This window comes from Engraulis encrasicolus, chromosome 15 (genome assembly GCF_034702125.1).
Source record: "Engraulis encrasicolus isolate BLACKSEA-1 chromosome 15, IST_EnEncr_1.0, whole genome shotgun sequence".
Classification (NCBI taxonomy): Eukaryota; Metazoa; Chordata; class Actinopteri; order Clupeiformes; family Engraulidae; genus Engraulis; species Engraulis encrasicolus.
In genome coordinates, this window is record NC_085871.1 from 6613086 (window position 1) to 6634788 (window position 21703).

Below are 21703 nucleotides of genomic sequence, written 5' to 3' on the forward strand. Positions count from 1 at the left end.
TTTATGTACAACGTTTGCGTGATACGTAATAACGTACGTCGTAGAGCGTAGAGCGTAGCGGGTGGGACAGTCTAGTGTAGGTTTCTGCATTGTTGTTGGTAGGGGAAGCTGACTGCAGCCGATCGTTAGGGCACAGGAAAGGGTACAGAAAATGATCAATGTTACTCAAAACAAGAGAAAATACCGATGTTGCATTTGAGCTTATGAATCAATACACGTTCAAGGGTACATGTCTGTATCCCTTTATTTTATTAGAGGCTAGCTGTACTAGCAATCGTTGGATGAGAACATTGTGTACGGACCTTCAGCCGCTTAGCAGGCCATATCGCCATTGCTTGTTAAAGCTGCTGCTATCGACACATAAAAGCATTGCTCGCCAAAGGTAACGCGCTTTATTTTCAGACCTTTGTTGTTTTAAAACGACGCAGGAAACGTCATTTTTCCTTTGAGCTGGAAAGCGAAGTTAGAAAGAGACAGAGAGGGGGTGTTCAGCGTCTTGTTTTGTTGGACGCGTCGCCATTTGCTATTTTATTATTGTGAACTGCCCCTCTACACCCAGGCAGTTTGTTGCAATGTTTGTCTTGTCTTACTCTTTAGTAGCTGCTATGTCGTTTGTAAAGTGAAGCAGTGTTTCGGTTGAACAGCTGATAAGCGTCATTGGGTTATGCAGTTGCAAGCAAGCTAGCTTGCCAGTCATGTGGTCCAAATTGAATTTAAAGGTATCCAGACGGACTTCTTGGCAGGATGGGTCTTTTGCTACCCTGGCTAGTTAGCTATATGGGCAGCAAGTGGATTGGTGCTCTTAACTGACGTCATATGCAGTAAAACGGGCAAATATGGACGAGGATACGGTTACAGCATGGTGGCCTGTAACATACCATGGCACGCGACATCGTTTTATTTCCGTGTGTGAAGTGTGACAGTTTGAAGTGCATGACCAAGGAACAGGGTGGTGGTGTTAAGCTAACTGTGCTAGCAGACAGCGTCGCCTTGTCTTAATGATTATATTAAGCTGCGGACAAGCTTCCGCGTCACTTAAAACCCTGTCTAGCTCGCCTGTCTCCAGAATACAGGCCCAACGCATCAGTTGTGCAAACAAAAATGTGTTGCTTGGTTTAGCCTGACGGACAGTGTTGGAAGATGTCACCCACTGTGGTGTTTCTATTGTCATTATTTTATTGCTTTCTTGGGTTCAGTTGTGATAAGTGTTGATGAGATGCAGCCATGTTAAATATCACAATGCTTCTATGATGTTAGCAGTCTTGTTAGTGACGCACCTTTCTTGTGTGCTCAGCAACACAGCTGTGCTTGGTGTCCATAATGTAACCACCACATTCGTAATCTGAGTGTCAGTGATCATGAGGCTATTGTGCAATCATATTGTAGTAATAAACATCACTGTATGTGATATTATAACAATGGTATGTAGTCTTTTGATCGGGTACAATGATGCACCCTTTCTGTCTTCTTTCTCTTTAGTTCACAGCTGTTACAATGAAGAAGAAAGGTCGGTACCACAAAGCGCCTGTACCTCCACGGCCTTCCTCCCCCATCAGGCCATCGCCCCACAAGGAAACCCTGACATATGCACAGGCCCAGCGCATGGTGGAGCTGGAGATTGATGGCAGGGTGCACCGCATCAACATATACGACAAGCTGGACGTCATCGGCGAAGATGACCCGACAGCCCAAGAGATCACAGAGTGCACCAGCAACAAGGAGAACAACGAGAAAGCCCCACAGCAGGTCCTGCTGCGCTCCGTGAGGCTAAAAAACAACCAACAAAAGAAGAACGCCGCTCTGTCAAACGCACGCAGCACCGTTCCCGTGCCTAAAAGCAGCAACACACTTCCCGAGGCCAAAATCCGCAACGTGGAGTACAACCTCCCAGCCGTCCCGCGCAGGGCTCCGGCGTACTACAAGTACGTGGAGAAGAGCGAGGAGGAGCTGGACGAGGAGGTGGAATATGACATGGACGAGGAGGACTACGCCTGGCTGGAGCTGGTCAACGAGAAGCGCCGCAGCGACGGCTACAGCCAGGTGTCACAGAACGTCTTTGAGTTCCTGGTGGACCGCTTCGAGAAGGAGTCCTTCTTGGAGAGCCAGGGTGAAGCGGGGCAGCAGTCCCTCATCGACGAGGATGCCGTCTGCTGCATCTGCATGGACGGCGAGTGCCACAACAGCAACGCCATCCTCTTCTGCGACGTGTGCAACCTGGCTGTGCACCAGGAGTGCTACGGCGTCCCGTACATCCCCGAGGGACAGTGGTTGTGCCGCCACTGTCTCCAGTCGCCCAACCAGCCCGCGGACTGCATCCTCTGCCCCAATAAGGGTGGCGCCGTCAAGATGACGGACGACGAGCGGTGGGGGCACGTGGTCTGCGCCCTGTGGGTGCCCGAGGTGGGCTTCTCCAACACAGTGTTTATCGAGCCCATCGACGGCGTGTCGAATATTCCCCCCGCGCGCTGGAAGCTCACGTGCTACCTCTGCAAAGTGAAGGGCGTGGGCGCCTGCATCCAGTGCCACAAAGCCAACTGCTACACGGCCTTCCATGTCAGCTGTGCGCAAAAGTCCGGCCTGTTCATGAAGATGGAGCCCATTAAGGAGGTGACGGAGGCCGGCACCACTACCTTCTCTGTGAAGAAGACTGCCTACTGTGATGCGCACACTCCCAACGGCTGCGTCCGCCGGCCCCTCACCATCTACGACGATGCCAAAACCAAAAACGGACTCTGTCCGACAACGGTCAAGAAAAGCAAAAGGACGAGGTTAAAAGGGAGGAGGAAAAGGAAGCAGAAGAGGAGCAAGAAGACCGAACCAGAGCCAGCGACTGCAATCCCGAATGTGTCTGTGCCTAGCTTTCCACCCCAAAGGTGAGTTGACGCTGACATTTTTCCTACTGACCATCACTACTGTCTAGCACCTGCAAAAGTCATTTTGGATGTGTGCACCCACCCCAAAACAATCTGGACCTGGAAACCCAAGCTCAGTGCCACATAATCAAAATCATGTTGTTTTCCTGTGCAGTTAATACAGCTGAATTCACGACTAGTCTATTTCCTGGGAAGGAAGTGGGTTCAGACAACTTGAAAAAACTCCCGCACACTGACCATTTCGCTGTTTTGCTTTCATGAACGACGTTTCGGACGGTACTAGACCTTCATCTATTGCCTGATGAAGGTCTAGTACCGAAACGTTGTTCATTTCGGTGTGCGAAAAAAATCCAAGTTTAATGGAGGTGAATTCACCACTACTTCTACCTGGAATGGTGTGGCAACTACTGTAGTGCCAAGTCATTTACTAAGTTGCCACATCCTGAACAAGGGACTGTTTTTCTCTGAATTCCAGATCAAAGTCTGTCATTGACCATTCTCCCCATCTCTCTCTGCAGGTTAAACACAATCCTGAATCAGGTTTCTCTCCAGAAGAAGAGAGTGTTTGTTGAACTGGTCTTAAACTACTGGAGTCTGAAGAGGCAGTCTAGAAACGGAGTGCCCCTCATAAGACGCCTTCAGCCTTCCTTACAGACGCCACCACCACCTCCTCCGCCGGTAAGTGGACCAACACCTGCGGCTAAACGCACATTTCATCGTCTGTTAGGTCAGAGGATATCGCCCTGTTTTACTGAAATAACTGGGCCGTCCTTTTTATTTATTGGTGTAGAAACACAGTGAGGAGGAGAGCCGGGCACTGAAAGAGCAGCTGAAAGAGTGGCATCGACTGCGGCACGACCTGGAACGGGCAAGGCTACTTTTGGAGCTGATTCGCAAGAGAGAAAAGATGAAAAGAGAAGAGGTGGGTTCCTCCACTGAGAAAGCAGACCTGTGGTTTGTGCTGTGTTCCATTTGGTCCAAGGTGCTTGAATTTAGAATTCCTTGAACACCATACAAGCAATCCATCGATACAGAGGGCAGTGGGTAATGAAGAGAATATTTATTTTTATCTCCGTTTTTAATGAGCACATTGTCATATAACCTTTGACCAAATCAGTACCGCAAGCTTCATATATTTCCCACCGCCTCTGCAGTGCATTATGTTTTGTATTTTGATATTATTTTCCTATTTTCTTGTTTTTCTATTGCGTGGCAGATGAAGCTACAGCAGACGGTATTGGAGGTGCAGCTCAGTCCCTTTAACATCCTGCTGCGTGCCCTGCTCGATCAACTCCAGGAGAGAGACCAGTATAAGGTGTTTGCACAACCTGTCAGCCTTGAAGAGGTAAGTTCAGTCTTTGGTTGCACTTGTGAGTGTCACTTGGCACTGGTGTATACACTTCTTACTAAATCTAAAGGTGCATTTTAGACTGTAGAGTGGATATGCACAATTCCAGCTTGTTTGAGTGTTTGAGATGCATAGCACTGGAATATCTGCTTACATTACAGACACCTCAACACATACAGTATATCACGAAAGTGAATACACCCCTCACAGTTTTGCAGATTTTTGAGTATATCTTTTCATAGGAAAGCATTACAGAAATGTAACTTTGACACAATGATTAGTGACCTTTTAACAACATATTTAACCGCTTAAATTTCTTGTTCACTCAGAAAAAAACAAAATACAGCCATTAATGTTTGAACATGTACTCACAAAAGTGAGTACACCCCAGATTAAAATCCGGTAGAGAAGGAGCTATGTTGGCTCGAATCGTCTCGAAATGAAACGAAATGAAAAGGGATGACAAGGGAGGTCATCAGTGTGCGTTTCAACCTTTCTTTGCATTGAACTTTTAAATTTTGAGTCTGCATCTGGCTTAAATAGATTGGTGTGAGATTTGAATGCAATCCTATGGAGAATATCATGATCTGCTTCAGTAGTCACAGTGCATGTTGACATGCATGTTGCTTTTAGGTGTATTTCAGATTGCCAATGTTGACAGCATTCATGCATCCCCAAACCATGTCAGTCCCACTACCATGCTTGGCTTATGAGAGGATACACCTTTTTTGTAAAACTCACTTGTTTACCACCACACATGCCTGACACCATCTAAAGCAAATTTGTTTATCTTGGTCTCAAGAGAGATGAACAGACCAAGGATATGGATCACTGGAACCATGTTGTGTGATCTGAAGAGACAAAGATAAACACATTGGCTTTAGATGGTGTCAAGCAAGTGTGGTGGTAAACAAATGAGTTTTACAAAAAAGCTGTATCCTCTCATAAGCCAAGCATGGTAGTGGGACTGACATGGTTTGGGGATGCATGAATGCTGTCGACATTGGCAATCTGAAATACACCTAAAAGAAACATGCATGTCAACATGCACTGTGACTACTGAAGCAGATCATGATATTCTCCATAGGATTGCATTCAAATCTCACACCAATCTATTTAAGCCAGATGCAGACTCAAAATGTAAAAGTCCAATGCAAAGAAAGGTTGAAACGCACACTGATGACATCCCTTGTCATCCCTTTTCATTTTGTTTCATTTCGAGACGATTCGAGCCAACACAGCCCCTTCTCTACCGGATTTTAATCTGGGGTGTACTCACTTTTGTGAGTACATGTTCAGACATTAATGGCTGTATTTTGTTTTTTTCTGAGTGAACAAGAAATTTAAGCGGTTAAATATGTTGTTAAAAGGTCACTAATCATTGTGTCAAAGTTACATTTCTGTAATGCTTTCCTATGAAAAGATATACTCAAAAATCTGCAAAACTGTGAGGGGTGTATTCACTTTCGTGATATACTGTACCTGACCCATATCTGATTTAAAATGACATAATGGAAAGGGCCAGTATCTGATTTGAGAAGATTAGAATCGTTGTCTTCCTTTCTGTTAAGAGAGACATTGGATATGTGTCACATGTGAGGTAAGGACCAGCTAGCCAGTCAGAACGTGACCTAATTACATATAATTAATAGAGGCCCTTGAATATATATGAGAGTGTATCAGCGGAATACGTAAGCTGCACTTGGTGTTGAGGTTTTGTTTTTTAAGATGAGAAAAGTAGGATATTTGGGAGATGCTCTTCAAAAATGCTTTCATTAAGACATGCATTGATATAGCACACCTAGATACAGGTGATGCAGGAAATGTATTCATCCATCCATTCATTGATTAATTTAGTCATTCATCCATCACCTGCTCCAGGGGTTTATATTACTGCTGCCCAGGTTTCTCATCATTGCCTGGACAAGTCTTAAACCTCGTTCACATGCATCACAATACTCGCTTCTCGCTCACTCGCCACTCACTCCTGGAACGTTTGCTAAACGTTTCCGTGGCTGTAACTGCCAATGCACAAGCGAGAAGGTCTTTCAGTTAACCGAACTCTGTATTCCAATTGGTTATTCGCTTACTCGCCTCTCTCATACTTAAAATATATTCAACTCAAAATCCGCCCATATCGCATCGCTTGTACTCGCCTCGCTGGAATACATAGACATTCTATTGACTTCACTCGCTGAGCGATAAACTAGCAATGACGTGTGTGAAATGAGGCTTTACAACCTGTTGTTTTCTAGACGTAAGAAAAGCATTGTATTTGGTAATGGTTGGTAGTGGTAGTACTTTGGAAAGTACTGGTTGTTAAACATATGCCAATATATATGCAGGCAGTTCATCCATCCATCCATCCATTCATCCATCCATCCATCCATCCATTCATCCATCCATCCATCCATCCACTGTAATGAAATGTAGTGATGGCAGCTTAAAATTTACTGAAAGATGTACCTGTTGATGAATGACTTAATGAATGCTCTTTTCCAGGTCCCTGACTACCTTGACCACATCAAGCGCCCCATGGACTTCTCCACTATGCGCCAGCGCATCGACGGCCACGAGTACTGCAACCTGGACGAGTTTGAGGCCGACTTCAACCAGATCATCTTCAACTGCATGAAGTACAACCGCAAGGACACCTTCTTCTACCGTGTGGCGGCGCGCCTGCGTGACCACGGCGGAGCGTTGCTCAGGAAGACTCGGCGAGACGTGGATCGCATCGGCTTCGACGCGGAGAGTGGCATGCACCTGGCAGAGCAGCCCAAGCCGGAGCCCGCGGCACCCTTCACCTGGGCAGACGGTAAATTGGAAGTGGTGGCATACGCCACATCTCAGCCAAAAGGGCACTCTGTAGGCAGCTGTTTATTTCTTTTAGTGAAGAATGAATGTGGTCAATACTGTGGGCCCACTTGTATATTGTTCACGTAATGTTTTATTATATTTTAGTCTTTGCATGCATCTTGAAGTGTTAATATGAATTCCACCACACTTAGTGACACTGCCATGTTAACCAAACCTGACTCTCGCAAGCTGGCATGTTTCGCCCTCATTCACAAATGCATGTAATTGGATGAACAATCTGTCCGTCATCTTTACTGACGTGCCACTTCAACAACGACGCATCTGAGAACCCTAGGTGGAAGAAGAGTCATAACGCTGCCCATATATGGAAATCCCACCCCGCGATCCTGATTGGTACATTTGTTCAGAAATTATTCTGATTTTGACGTTCCTCAGATGGTTGTGTGAGGAAAATGGAATGCCCTCGCTTACAGTTAATGTTAAAGGGACAGTTTGGTCAATTTCAGCATGCAGTTGTAATGTTCACACTTCCCTGGACTTGTCAGTGCCTGAGATTTTTTTTTCTTCTTCTTCAGCCGTTTCCGAGATCCTGGTCATTGTAATGGGGGCAGCTCTTTGTTTACATTTCAAAAAAACATTTTTATTTATTCCCAAAAACATCCAAAAGGTTATAAAACATCAGCAGACAACTAGCAAACAGCAGTACCTTTTGGGAAAATATTTGGAGTTGGCCTATGTTTCATTTTTTAAAAATGTAAACAAACGCCGACCCATTAGAATTGCTCATATCTCTGAAAGGGCTGAGCCGAAAAATGTGGCATCACCAGGTACTGACAAGTCAAGGGTAGCGTGAGCAATACAACTGCATGTTGAAATTGACCAAACTGTCCCTTTAACCTGGTGTGGTTTGAATTTACACTTTGTGCAAGGATTTAGAATAGTGTTTCTCAACGGGGGTTCTACAGTCCCCCCTGTTCGTTAGGGAGGCCTAAGGGGGTATTGAGAAGGATACAGCTGAGAGGTGGGGCGCTCAGTTGCAATTGGGGAGCATTAGTCTATTTTATTTTATTTTTTTAAACAAAGGGGAGCATTGACAGGTTTATGTGGTCAAGGGGGCGTTGGGAGGGTTATTATAAGGTCATGGGGGCGTTTATTCAAAAAAGCATGAGACCCAGGCTGTCAGAAACCGGTTTGCTTTTCATGGGATTTTCACAACATGGGTCTGACCTTCACTGCAGACGTAAGCTTCTCTGCATGCATGTGTACTGTATGCCCACCTGTGACACTAATGGGTGTTGTTGTTTGTGTGTGCTATGTGTTATCCTTCAGTGGATCGCCTGCTGAAGCCGGCCAACCGGGAGCACATGCCCCCGGAGCAGCAGCTGCAGCAGCTCCTGGAGAAGCTGGACCTGACCACGGCCATGAAGTGCAGCCCCTCGCGCAGCAAACGCCTCAAGCTGCTCAAGAAGACCATCAACGACATCCGCAGTGAGATGAGTATCAAGAAGCCCCCGGCAGCAGCAGCCGCAGCCACAGCAGCAGCCACAGCAGCAGCCACAGCAGCAGCCACAGCAGCCGTGGAGACCAAAAAACAACCCGCAGCAGCGGAGACGGTTACATCAGAAGATGGTAAGTTTCAATGGAGCTGTTGTAAGAAAATCATTTGGGAGTTGGGAGATGTAAATATTGTTTTCTTTTTTAAATACTTGGAATGGGATCAGTGTTTCGTCCAGTCTTGGTGGTCATCTTAACGTGTCCATTCTACCTTCCTTCAATTAAGTTCTCCCAAATGCATACCAAAATTGTGGTAATCCAAGTAGATGTAATAGCCCCCTTTTTACCAGATAAAGTATAAAACAAAGGCAATACTGAGGACTAAAATAAATAAACACCTCATTGCATGGACAATCACCAGTTCAACACCTATTTTTGAATGGAAACGCTATGAAATGCTCTCTGTTTCATGTTTCAGTTAGGATTTGCTTTTGTTTGTTTTCAGGAGACAAGTCCCTTCCTCCAAAACTTGAACCATCAGACACCACCTTGCCTGTACTAGGAAATTCTGAGAGCAGCTCCGAACCACCTACCCTCAAACCCGTCGACAAATGCCCCAGCGCCCCCGACAAGAACCCCAAGCGGGTGAAGTTCGGCAAAAAAGGCAACTCCAAGGTGGTGCCCAAGAAGGAGAAGCTCAACGGACACTCAAAGGTGTGTGTGTGTGTGTGTGTGTGTGTGTGTGTGTGTGCGTGTGTGTGTGTGTGTGCGCGCGTGCGCATGCGCGGTGTGTGTGTATCGTTGGCTGTGTGTTTGTGTGTTTTTGCCACTTTATTGGGCTCACCTTCCTAGTACAGTGTTGTGTGTGTGACCCGCTTTTGCCTTCTGAGCTGCCTTAACTGCCTGGAGCAATACTCAGGTAGGCAGTGGCATTCTAACAAAGATCAATTGGTTCTAAAGGGCCCAAATTATGGCAAGAAAATATCCCTCCACCATTATGACGCCAGCCTTTACCATTGATAAAATGCAGTATGTATCCATGTTTTCATGCTGTTGACGCCAAATACTGATCCTACCATGGCAGCAGACCCAAATGAAGACCCATTAGACCAGGCAACATTTTCCCAAATTCTATTGTGCGATTTTGGTTCGGGAAATTGTAGCCTCAGTTTCCCGTTCTTGGCTGACAGAAGCGGCACCAGGTGTACCGGCAGTTTTCTGCTGCTGTTGCCCATTTGCCCTAAACTTAAATGTGCTGTCCGTTCAGAGATATTCTTTTGTATACCTTGTTTATAACGAAAGATTATTTGAGTTACTATTGTCTTTCTATCAGCTCAAATGAATCTAGTTATTTTCCTCTGACCTCTGGCTTCAACCAGGCGTTTTCGGACACTGAACTCGTGCCCTGTGGATATTTCTTCTTTCTGTAAACCCTGGAGATGGTTGTGTGTGAATATCTAATTGGATCAGCAGTTTCTGAATTAATCAAATCGGCCCGTATGGCATCAGCAACCATGCCACATTCAAAGTCACTTAAATCACCTTTCTCTCCCATTCGTTTTGACCATGTCTACGTGTCCAAATGCATTGAGTTGCTAACATGTGAGTGGTTGATTAGAAATTTGGGTCAATGAGCAGTTGGAAATGTGTGCCTAAAAAAGTGGCCGGGAGTGTATTTGTTCTTTGTGTGTGTGGATCTTTTATTGTTGATGTCTACATTTGTATGTGTTAGTTTCAATTGCACAGTGATTGGAGTCGAGTGAATTGTAAGTTCACTTCAGTCTTCAGTGAAACGTCTTTACATAGGACATTGTTAATGGCAAGTAATTACTTTTTGTTGTATTGGTCAGGTGAATTAGCACCACCTGACGTTTGACTTTGACATTAACAGGACACCACTCACCTGCTCCTCTCTGACACGGACGTCAGCGTGGTCGCCACGTCAACACTCCACGCCGAGCCGCCCTCCGACACGCCAGTCAGCAGACGCACGGCCGTGCTCTTCCGTAAGTCCAAGAGTGTGAGCCCCCAGAAGCCCTTGCGCTCGGGCTCGGAGAGGGTTACCCCAGCCGCCTGTCCAAAACTGGGCACCAAGACCTTCTTGTCGGTTGTCATCCCCCGCCTGGAGACTCTTCTACAGCCCCGCAAGAGGCCGCGCAGCCCTAGCCAAGACAGCGAGGGGGAGGAGGACGACTCGCCCGTCAAACGCTTGGACACAGGTGAGAAGAAGCACGGCTGAAGAGTGGTTTATGCTTCGACACTAACCTCACTGCGTCGTGATGCAGTGAGCCACGCAGTTATTTTTCCCCCCTCCGCAGTGACTGGGTGTGCTCTTCTGAAATTGTGACTGCCCGTAGTTAAGCGACACAGTTACAGAAGCAGGTTGACCAGCCTGCTCTGTCCTCGAGAACAAGCTACTTCCTTGTTTTAACCTTCGTCAGGCTACGGACTGTGAGCTCTTCATTAAATAAGTTTCCCTTGCTTTGTCATTTCATTCATTTACACAAACCAAAGCCAACACGTGCGCTTGCAAGTTACGACGCTGAAGTTAGATTTGGACAGTTGAACAGTGTTTCCAAGGAAACATTCCGCTTCGTGCGACCTATCCTCGACAAATGAGCCACTTATTTGTTCTAAACTACCGCGGTGGCTGCCAGTGCGATCAAAAATGCACGTGACATAAAGATTTTATGTTTGATTTTCATTGTCGTCGAGTCTGTGCTACAAAACAAGAGACACGTCTATACTCCGTGTATTAAAGGCAGTTTGAATCATCTGGCTGTCCCTATCGTTGTGACGGAAACGGATGGCGTAGACCTAGAATGAAGCTATAAATCAAAACTAACTGCGTTGACTAACTCCGTCGAGGCTCTAAAGAGACCATAATCCGCCCCTTACCCCGCGAGCACGCCAGAAGAGACCAGGAAATGTGTCCCCATAGCAAGAGCGACACAAGCGATAAAAGCGACAGAGTATGTCAGTTTAAAGCAGAATGCAAGCATTCCGTCATTCCAATTGGTTGCGGTGGCTGTTGCCAAACCACACCATAGCTAATTGGCATAATATTCACTGAAGTTCAGCTACAAACTTCAGTTCAAATTGGCGCTTGTTGCCCAAACACCTTTGTCGCTTCTGTCACTAGCTCCTCCATATAAATTAAATTACTTCTGTCGCTAGTGTCGCCTTAGTAGTCGCTTCTGATGTGTTCGTGCCATTAGATTCCGGTGAGAGCAGAGGGAATCTGCAAACCTGTTCCCATAGTATTGTGGAGCACTACAGAATTTCTAGGGACTTTGCCTGTCCTGGTACACTGACAGTGCATTGTTCAGGAGACACAACATATTAGGTTCATTGTCTTTTATTTTTAGTTGCAGATGTGGTGCAACCACAGCTATTGCCACCATTGTATGGATTTGTTTTTAAAAATGGGATTATATAAGAAGCATATTCATGGCTTGAACATTAAGGACAATTTTTTAATGGTCATTAATTTATTAATATGGGCATTGTCTGTGGTTGTACCACCTGACGTCTACTACGCCTACGACTAAAATAAACCTGACAGAACCATTCACATGTGAATTTCAACAATGCAATTTAACCTGCAGCTTTGACAGTTCACACTTCAGTCGTAATCAGCAGGTGGTGGCGACAGAGTTTGATGCCGGTGTGCAGGCTTGTTTTGGTGGACAAACTGGTTGCGGAGCTATACAGGACCCCATTTCTAGAAAGCTGTATTGCTAACCAGTTAGCAGCTTATTAGGTTTCCAATGGGAAATTGCATTGCAACCAAGTACAATAAGTTGCTAACTTAGTTAGATTGACAAACAAAAAGGACTCTCCATGTGCTACTTACTGAGCTGGTGGTGTCTGTTCTGTCAAGTCTTACCTCTGTCTGCCATGTTAAGACTGATCATTTTTTTTAACTTGGTTGGCTCATCTACTCACCAAGAGTAGTAGTTCGGGTATGCTGGTCTTTTAATTCTTCATATTCACAAGCTGGTTTCGTGTGCAGACGCCATGCATTAGCAGATTTTAGTTGGAGCTGTTGTTGACCTTGTGGCTGTTTGTCTCCAGTAGCTTGTAACCACAAACTGTGTTTATGCTGTGGCTGTTTTTCTGTTAAATAGTTTGTAACTGCAGTGCACCGTGTGTTTCCTGTGATGGCTGATCTGTTCGGTGGTTGTGTAGTTGTGTACTGTGTGTATCCTGTGATCCTGTGACTGTTGGTCTGCCTAATGGTCTGTAACGGTGCACACTGCTGGTCAATAGTTTGTAACTGCATTGTTTGTCCTGTGACGGTTGGTCTGTTCAATAGTGTGGTAATTGTGCACTGCGTTTGTGTGTGTGTGGGCTAGTCTGTTCAGTTGTGTGTGTGTGTGTGTGTGTGTGTGTGTGTGTGTGTGTGCAGGTCTGTTCAATAGTGTGTAACTGGTGTGTGTGTGTGTGTGTGTGTGTGTGTGTGTGTGTGCGCGCGTGTGTGTGTGTGTGTGTGTGTGTGTGTGTGTGTGTGTGTGTGTGTGTGTGTGTGTGTGTGTGTGTGTGTGTGTGTGTGTGTGTGTGTGTGTGTGTGTGTGTGTGCGTGCATGCATGCAAGTCTATTTAATACGGTGTGTAACTGCATTGTGTTTAGAGTGTGTTTGTGTAGGTCTGTTCAGTAGTGTGTAACTGCACTGTGTGTCTGTCCTGCCGTGTGTATGTGCAGGTCGGTTCAGGTGTGTGTGTAACTGCAGTGTGTGTGTGTGTGCAGCTCGGTTCAGTAGTGTGTGTAACTGCAGTGTGTGTGTGTGTGTGTGTGTGTGTGTGTGTGTGTGTGTGTGTGTGTGTCTGTCTGTCTGTCTGTCTCCTGCCGTGTGTGTGTGCAGGTCGGTTCAGGTGTGTGTGTAACTGCAGTGTGTGTGTGTGTGTGTGTCTGTCTGTCTGTCTGTCTGTCTGTCTGCCCTGTGTGTGTGCAAGTGTGTTCAGTAGTGTGTAACGGCAGTGTGGTTTTCTGTCTTGTGTGTACCGGTCGGTTCAGTAGTGTGTAACTACAGTGTGTATGTGTCTGTTCAGTAGTGCGTTAATGGCTGTGTGTGTGTCTGTCCTGTGTGTGTGCCAGTTAGTTCAGAAGGGTCTAACTGCAGTGTGTGTGTGTGTGCGTGTGCCTGTGTGTGTGTGCCTGCGTGTGTGCCTGCAGGTCTGTCCAACGGCTTCTCTGTGGAGCAGGAGAAGGAGCTGCTGAGTGGCGGTCGCCAGCTGGAGCCGCGGCGGCGCTGTGCCTCCGAGTCCTCCATGTCCTCCAGCAGCAGCGTACAGGGCAGCTCCAGGTAGGTGCAGCCCAGCCCAGCCCCCGCGCGCCACAGCCATGGAAGTAAGTTGGCCTGATCTCACTGACTTCAGTGTCAACAAAGGCAGCTCATGAAGCGTTTGACACATGTACTGTTTTCAGGCCGACTAGAACAGAGCCGGTGCCCGCACCAGTTACGCTCGGCACAAAAGTGCTTGCCTGCAAACCCGTGTTCATACCGAGCTCTGAACTTTTGTGACCGTGTTACCCGGATAAACTTGCTGACGTCTACGTTGTCGTGACGATTTGCAGAGAAAAAACAAGTATTTTCCAGTTTGCATTGTGAACCAACTTTCCGGTTTGCGAACGCTAAGATCTGTGCCATGAACACGCCAGCCGGTTCGCGATTAGGTGCGGGAATGGGCATTGGCACGGTTCTCAGTCGGCCTGAATGCGCCAACAGATCACCATTGACATAGTTCCAAAATAGTTCCAGGAAGTGGGTGTAGAACACAGAAAGTGCAGTTAAGGTAAATGTAATTCATTTCAACTAATTTTTATTGAATCTTTGCTTGTTATGTACTGGCAATTTAGATGACCATCTGCAGGTAAGAAAAACTGTATTGGACAGGTTTATGGCTATAGAAATGGATAGAAGTTATTTCAAATTGGGCGAGATTTAGTGTCTCCACGGGCTGGTTTTAGAAACCTTGAAGAGTAACAGATTAAAGGGCTGAAATGTTCACACAAAAGCTAAATGTTCTAGTTGTTTACTGCAAATGGTTCAGAAAAAATGGTTCACGTGTTGGCTGAAATCTGTTAGTGATTTCACAGAAATAGCGCGGCTGGCCAGACAGCTTCAAAGCAAATCTTTCCAATATGTGAAATGTGTAGCGCAGACATGAACATTTTGAAAATGGTGCTATTCCCTGTGGAGGAGTTGTAAAGAAATTGTTCACAAATTCATCAGAACATAGTATTATTCTTCTGGTGACTTCACCAAGTCCGGAAGTTAAATAGAAAGGAAATGGAAAACTGACTGTATTTCTATGGATTTCTACAGACTTCAATACATTTCCATACACAGTCCTAACATACCCTAACCTGGTTCTCATGCGATGCGGAAATGCGCGAAGGGTCTGCTTGAGAGCCAGACTAAACATACCCATTTTCACACTCACTCGTATACTGTTGGAAGAAGGGGCAGAAGTCAAAAAACTTCTAAGTTAAAGTTCCTAACAGTTAATTAATGAAATTGGCCATGTTTTCTTCCATAGATGATGTTCTGTTTAATGAATTTCTGCCATGTCATGCTGTTTTGCTGGCATTAGCATAGCTTAATTAGAAGGCTGTTGTTTAATTTCCATCATTTCATAATTGGGTCTGTTTGAGTAGTGCACGGTCACACATCTTTGTGTTTGTGTAATCTGTGAAGGGTCGCAATAATTTTATTAAGTGTCCTCAAAAAGCCAAAGTTTTGAAATGTGAAAACAACACTGAAGTTATTACTGGGTCACTTTTCTCTGCTACTTAATATGCAGTGCAGCGCAACCAGGCTCTAAGCACATTCTTAACATATTATCATTATTATTATTCTCTCGTTTTCATCTTCCTCTTTTTAAAAAGCTCCGTTCTCAGTCTTCCGAAGTGTGGCAAGGGCAAACCGGCGCTGGTTCGGCGGAGCACCGTGGACGACAAGAACGAACTCATCGCCTGCATCGAGACGGGGAACTTTGCCAAAGCGGCACGCATCGCTGCGGGTGAGTGGGGCTCCCTGCCATCAGCCATCACAGTAGCGTGCATGCGGTCGTGGATGTGTTTGCGTTTGCTTCAGTCAATGCTCACTCAGGCTAAGTGACTTGGCGCTGTGTCAGGGGGGGAACCCCCTTTTACATTTGCAAGCCTTTCATTGCTGTTTTTGGGGGGGAGGAAATCCTCTTACATTTGCTAGACCTTTCATTCTTGTGTTGCCATTCGCCTGTCACTTAGTTTGAAATTTGAAACTCTGTTTTCCGATACTCAATTCATGATTAATGGACAACAATTTGCCCTTTTGCTTTTAAGTTGTTTTACATTTTAATGAAAACAATAACTTCCCCAGTCTTATTTCTCTGGCAATTGAAATTTGATTGGTTGTTGTCAGCATATCATGTGTTGACGTATGCTCTTTTTTGTTGTGACTTTTGTCATTATTTCTCTTGTGGTGATGCTGTTGTGTGAAGGTTATGTTGGGTGCTCCCTGTCACTATAAGCATGGCTTTTGGAAGGTTGTTGTGCTCTGTTTGCAGTGAACCCCACATAACTTGAGTATGTCGTATATTCCTGCTTCCATAGAAGTTGGCAACAGCAATATTTGGATGCCCGCTAGTGCCGCCACTGTTGTTCTGGAACCTCTAAAACTAGTTTGGGCAAAATGTAGCGGATACCCTTCCTACCCTGCCTTGGTGAGTGTGAACGCGCTGCATGGAGTCAAGACTGACCACCATCTCATCTTTTCTTTCTGTTTATTTAGCTTCCTCAGTTTGCTGCTTCTTGTGGGGACCCCCTCTTGCACGAGTGGACTCTCTCTATCTCTCTCTCTCTCTATCTCTCTCTCTCTCTCTCTCTCTCTCTCTCTCTCTCTCTCGCTCTCTCTCGCTCTCTCTCGCTCTACCTCTCTCTACCTATACCTCTACCTCAAAATACACTCGTAGCCCCCACTAGCTTTCAGTATGGGCTTGTGGCGTATTGAATGTAAACATGCAATTGTGATGAACGTGACTCAGGACATATTGATACACAATAGCTGTACAGGTATTCTTCAAAACCAGAGGTGGACAGCCTGCCTAGATTAAGAAAGTGAAAACCATTTTCTTAACCAGTTTATGAGAACACAAGCAGAGGAATCATCTGTTATGTGAACAGGTAAAAGCTGGCATTGTGTTGCCTTTTTAAACTGATTTCCACCATGCCACAACAAACAAACAAGCAATTTGAAAAGAGGGAAAAATCTCAAATCTTGAGTTGGCCATAGACTGGAATCGCATTAAACTTTTATCCTCATACAGTAGTTGCTTCATATTGGGTTGAAACATCCGACAACCTCTCATGCTGTCTAGTGAAGGTAGAAGTTTAAAGTTCTGCTCAGTAGGCATCTAGTGTCTAGTCATCCCTAGGTATGTAGTTCCTTAGAAACAGCTTAATTTGGACTGGACTATGGACACCTTCTCCAGCCTAGAATATACATTCTTGTAGAGGTGTCAAAAACTCCAGTTCAGCAGTAAAAACCCTGCCACAGATTCCTTTCAATACAGGTAACTTCACTGAGAAATTGTTTTAAAGGAGCGGTTCTGCCAATTTCAATATGCTGTTGTATTGCTCAGGCTACCCTTGACTTATCAGTACCCAGTGACGCTGCATTTTTTGGCTCAGCCCTTTCCGAGATCTGAACTATTCTAATGGGGACGGATTTTGTTTACATTAAAAACTTTCTGGGCCTACTCCAAATATTTTCCCAAAAGGTATCGCTGTTTGCTAGTTGTCTGCTGATGTTGCATAACCTTTTGGATGTTTTTGGGAATTAGTTTTTTTTAGAATAATGTAAACAAACAGCTGTCCCCATTACAATGACCAGGATTAAAAGGCTGAAGAAAAGAAAAAAAACTCAGGTACTGACAAGTCCAGGGTAGTGTGAGCATTACAACTGCATGCTGAAATTGGCTGAAGTTATACTTTAATGCCCAGAGGGCTCATCATGAGCAGCTGATTCTGAGCTGGTTGGATCAAATTTGGGGGAGTCTTAAGCTTTCTGAGCCCGTTATTGACACATACCTTCTTGAGGTATGTCCTAGGGACCTTTAAACATACCTCCCCTGTTACTTGCTTGCTAATAAACATGGATCCACTAGGTGTCAGGGTTTGTCCTCTCAGTAGTAGGTCCATGTACCGAAAGGTCTATGGCCACAGAGGAGAGCTGTCCATGTTGCTCTGAACCATCAGCAGCAGCACCCTCTACTCAATCCGAGTCACGTTTTGTCCCAAGTGCAAGTTTTGTATGAGCTGGGGAGGTCAGCCTAATTAAAACAACAGTCTGCCATGTGTCCGTAACCTCTGTGCTGTCGCTCTTCGATCATCCCCTTCTCCGCCCCCTCCAGATTATAGACCCCCACATGCCGCGGCTGAGCTGCCAGCACAACGGGGTGTCCATCCCGATGCCCCCGCTGGACGTGCTAAGGATCGGCGAGCAGATGCAGTACAAGTCCGAAGAGAAGCTCTTCCTCGTCCTCTTCTTCGACAACAAGCGCAGTTGGTAAGAGGCGACCTCAAGGGGTGGGTGAGGGTGCGCACTAGACACATCTGTACTGCATATGGCCAGGAGGTCCCAGTGGCGAGACCGGTCTGGGTCATATTCCAACCCTGATGTCCTGTCTCTTCATTTTCCTATCACAACAGTCCCATGTGTTCCTTCTGCCTGTGCACTAAATGCAGGTGATTTTAACTGATCATCTGCTTTGCAATCAGGTGACACCATCAGATATCATTTGTGTCGTGGTGATGGTTGAATCAGATATGGCAAGACCAACTGTTGTGGTCTGTTGGCTCCCTCTTGTGGCGAATCAGAAATGATTGCTGTCGCCTATGTTTGACTACCCTGGTTCTACCAGAGGTTCTCTGAAGTCATTGATTGCACTTTCACATTGTTTCACGTTCCATCGCGAAATTGGGTGACATGAAGCAGCACATTTTAATTGTAGCTTGATTGTTTTTGCACATGTGCAGGAGGATTTAGCAGTTTATTATTGCTATGCCGTCGGTTACACAGCCCTCCTGACATGACTAAACGTCTAATTGATTTAAGAGCTCGCTTTTATGGCAACTCAGAATACATTGGATTGATCCATCTTGACCTCAGCAATCAAGCTAACCTAATAGCTAGTTTCCTAGAGCTAGGGAGCCACAATTTTGGGTAGAGCTTTGTCTATAATGGTTATCAATGCCAACAAAGTTAGATTTTGAACTCTTGAAACTCTTGAAAGTTTGTTTTTCTCATAATTAAAACCGTAACAACTTACGCTAGTAGGCCTGGCATAATCACAGATTCAAGAACATATTTCCATAAGACCCCCAAAAACTCCAGAAAGTCGCAATGGTAGATTTAATAGATGAAATCCATGTGCCTCATTCATTTCAATAGGACAGTCCAATTGACAGGCAGCATGATGGAGGATTTCCCCCTCCCCCTTGCGAAACTAGAATGCTGAGACAATGGGCCATTTGGAAGCTCTCTTATCCAGTCTCTCTGGTTTTACCTTCCCCTCGTAGTAATTTCATTAGTAATGAGAATCTGAGTTCTTCTGGGAGGGATTTGGTCCTGTTGCCAGAAAACCAGCTAATAGGCAAATGGGGTGGGTTGATGAAGGGGGGCGGGCATTTTTAACTTAAACAAAGTTCAGCCCTCGTTAATGGTTCAATAACATGAACAAATGTTAGTGATTGGATACAATGAAAGCTTTTTTCGCATTTCACCCCTCCCTCCAGACCCTCAGTACAAATGAAATGAGTATGAGGGCATGGAAAAACCAGCCTAGCATGTGGCCTGGATATGGCCATTGAAATGTTTTCCCCCTCCCCCAGGCAATGGGTACCTTTGTTTTGATTCTGCCTCTACATCCTTTCTATGGTAAGGATGGTATGGTGGTAAGGAAGGCACATGTTATCTGTGATGGTGAGTCACACCCCCTACATCTGGCATATGAGTTGTTGCCTTCAGGCAGGAGGTTCAGGCTGCCTTCATACGAGACAAATAGAGCCCATCGATCTTTTATACCCACTATTACATCCCTGTTAAATAAGCATCCAACTGTAAAATTGTACCTTAATAACTCATTGCACTTGGTCTCTGAATAACTGCACTTTACCACTGTACTCAATTTCAAAATATGAGGGCTTTTGTCCAATGTCATCCTGTCTGTTTGTTCTTGGGGTGGACGGACTCTCTCTCTTATTGTGTCTTTTTGGGGTTTTTTTGTAACTGTATCAGATGCACTGTCAATGGCACAGAATATTTTTTACAAAGACGATACATTATCTACTTATCTATTTATATGGACTGTTGTCCATAGCTGCCGTTGTCCACCTTTTACAGAGAATGTGAGTTTGTCATCATTGTCACTGACATTCTCTGGCCTTGTCAGGCAATGGCTTCCTAGATCCAAGATGGTTCCTCTGGGCATGGACAAGACCATCGACAAGATCAAGATGATGGAGGGCCGCAACTCGGGGGTGCGCAAGGCGGTGCAGATCGCCTTCAGCCGTGCCATGAATCACCTCAGCCGCGTCCAGGACGAGCCCGTCAGCGACCTCAGTGACGTCGATTAGCCAATCAGAAACCTCCTCCTCATCACCGGGTACCGTGACTGCACAAAAAAGGGACCTCTCGCATCAGAGTATTGGTCATGCTGGTTCGTTTTCTTTCTGTTTTATACTTTGAGCACGATGATGGTTCTTCTTCTTCTCAGAGGCCCTGGTATGGGCCCAGATGGCCTTGTTTCTCTTCCCTTATACACAGTACATTTTCAGGGTTATTTCAAAACTCAGAGAGATGAATTTCACACTCACAGTGTTGCTCCAACTCTCAGTGTGTGAATAATGCTGCAAGATGTTACCGCGTAGCTCCTCTTGACCTCACTGTGGTTGTGCGACCCACTCACAGCATCACTGTTCTTCCAGCTGCTGCTTAAAACCTCTGAGTGTATCAGTCTTTTCTCTCTTCTCACTTCTCCTCCGCAACTGTGCTTAAAGAGAGAGAGAGACTGCGTACAGTCGCCACTGCCAAGGCCCATCCTCATCCTCATTTATTATTATTATGTCCACTCATCGGTCAACCCCTCGTCTCCACTGCTTGTGGAAAAAGACAGAGAATGAAAAAAAAGCGAATTGAACATTGTACATAACTGTAAATCCAGTGGACACTAACTTATTGAACAGAAAAAATGGTACTGTAAATGACTTTGTAGTATTTATACTTTGGTGAATTTTTTTTTGTTTTTTTGCTCTTATTGTGCACTCCCTCTTTGCTGTTGCTGTGAATGTCAAGCCACGAAATGAGAAACAGTAACTGAGATTATGGCTTGAACATGTTTTTGCAAAAAGTGTTTCTTTCCATTTTTGTCTTTGTCTCATGTTTGTTTAATTAAGTTATTGAAGTTTATACCCCATAAGCTTCCCCTTTGGCATTAATGTTTTTTGTACTGCAGGATGTTTTTACGAGTTTTAGTATATTTTTGTTCGTACATATTTATATAACTAAATATATCTATAAATATATGTGTTCTTTAGAGCTTCTCTTGGGGGAAACATCTTTGGTTATCATAGAAATGGGAAAAGCGTGTTGAAACCAAAAAGAAAAAACATGGTCATAAAAACGGTTGCTGCCCAGATTTAATTTTTCTAAAAGTGTGTGTGTGTGTGTGTGTGTGTGTGTGTGTGTGTGTGTGTGTGTGTGTGTGTGTGTGTGTGTGTGTGTGTGTGTGTGTGTGTGTGTGTGTGTGTGTGTGTGTGTGTGTGTGTGTGTGTGTGTGTGTGTGTGTGTGTGTGTGTGTGTGGTTTGAGTGCTTTTGCTTATTTGTATGCTTATTTTTAAAATAATGCCTTTATTTGGTTGTGTTACGGGACCTTCACAATAGATGTAGGATGACGTGCCTGTTATTTATTGTCAAGAGTATTTGCGTTACTTTATATGGGGGAAAAGTGTCAGAATTTGATAGGAGAATGAGGCACATACATGGTGGATATTTTTAGTTGCCTTTTTTATGAACGGTTTGATTGTGTGACTGTAGACTTCATTTCATTCATTCGGTTGTGTGTTCTGGGTAGAAGTGGTTAGGTTTTTTTTAATATACATGTCTAGACCTTTTTTATTTGAAC

General features: G+C 45.1%; 1 protein-coding gene across 5 annotated transcripts; it reads left to right on the forward strand.

The window, feature by feature from the left end:
- The first annotated feature begins 88 nt into the window (after positions 1–88).
- On the forward strand, positions 89–21293 carry brd1a (bromodomain containing 1a). Of its 5 annotated transcripts, none has more exons than XM_063216913.1 (14): positions 89–382; positions 1480–2873; positions 3392–3551; positions 3664–3795; positions 4090–4218; positions 6724–7036; positions 8368–8667; positions 9038–9246; positions 10424–10751; positions 13709–13838; positions 15425–15558; positions 16133–16242; positions 17932–18086; positions 19972–21293. In XM_063216913.1, exons 2-14 carry the CDS (start codon positions 1495–1497, stop codon positions 20153–20155), a joined length of 3663 nt encoding a protein of 1220 aa, XP_063072983.1. In that variant the 5' UTR covers positions 89–382; positions 1480–1494; the 3' UTR covers positions 20156–21293. The 5 variants fall into 5 exon arrangements, with proteins under 5 accessions (XP_063072983.1, XP_063072985.1, XP_063072984.1 ...); XM_063216915.1 differs by having other exon boundaries at positions 19987–20060; XM_063216914.1 differs by lacking the exon at positions 16133–16242 and having other exon boundaries at positions 19987–21293.
- The last annotated feature ends 410 nt before the right edge of the window (positions 21294–21703 follow it).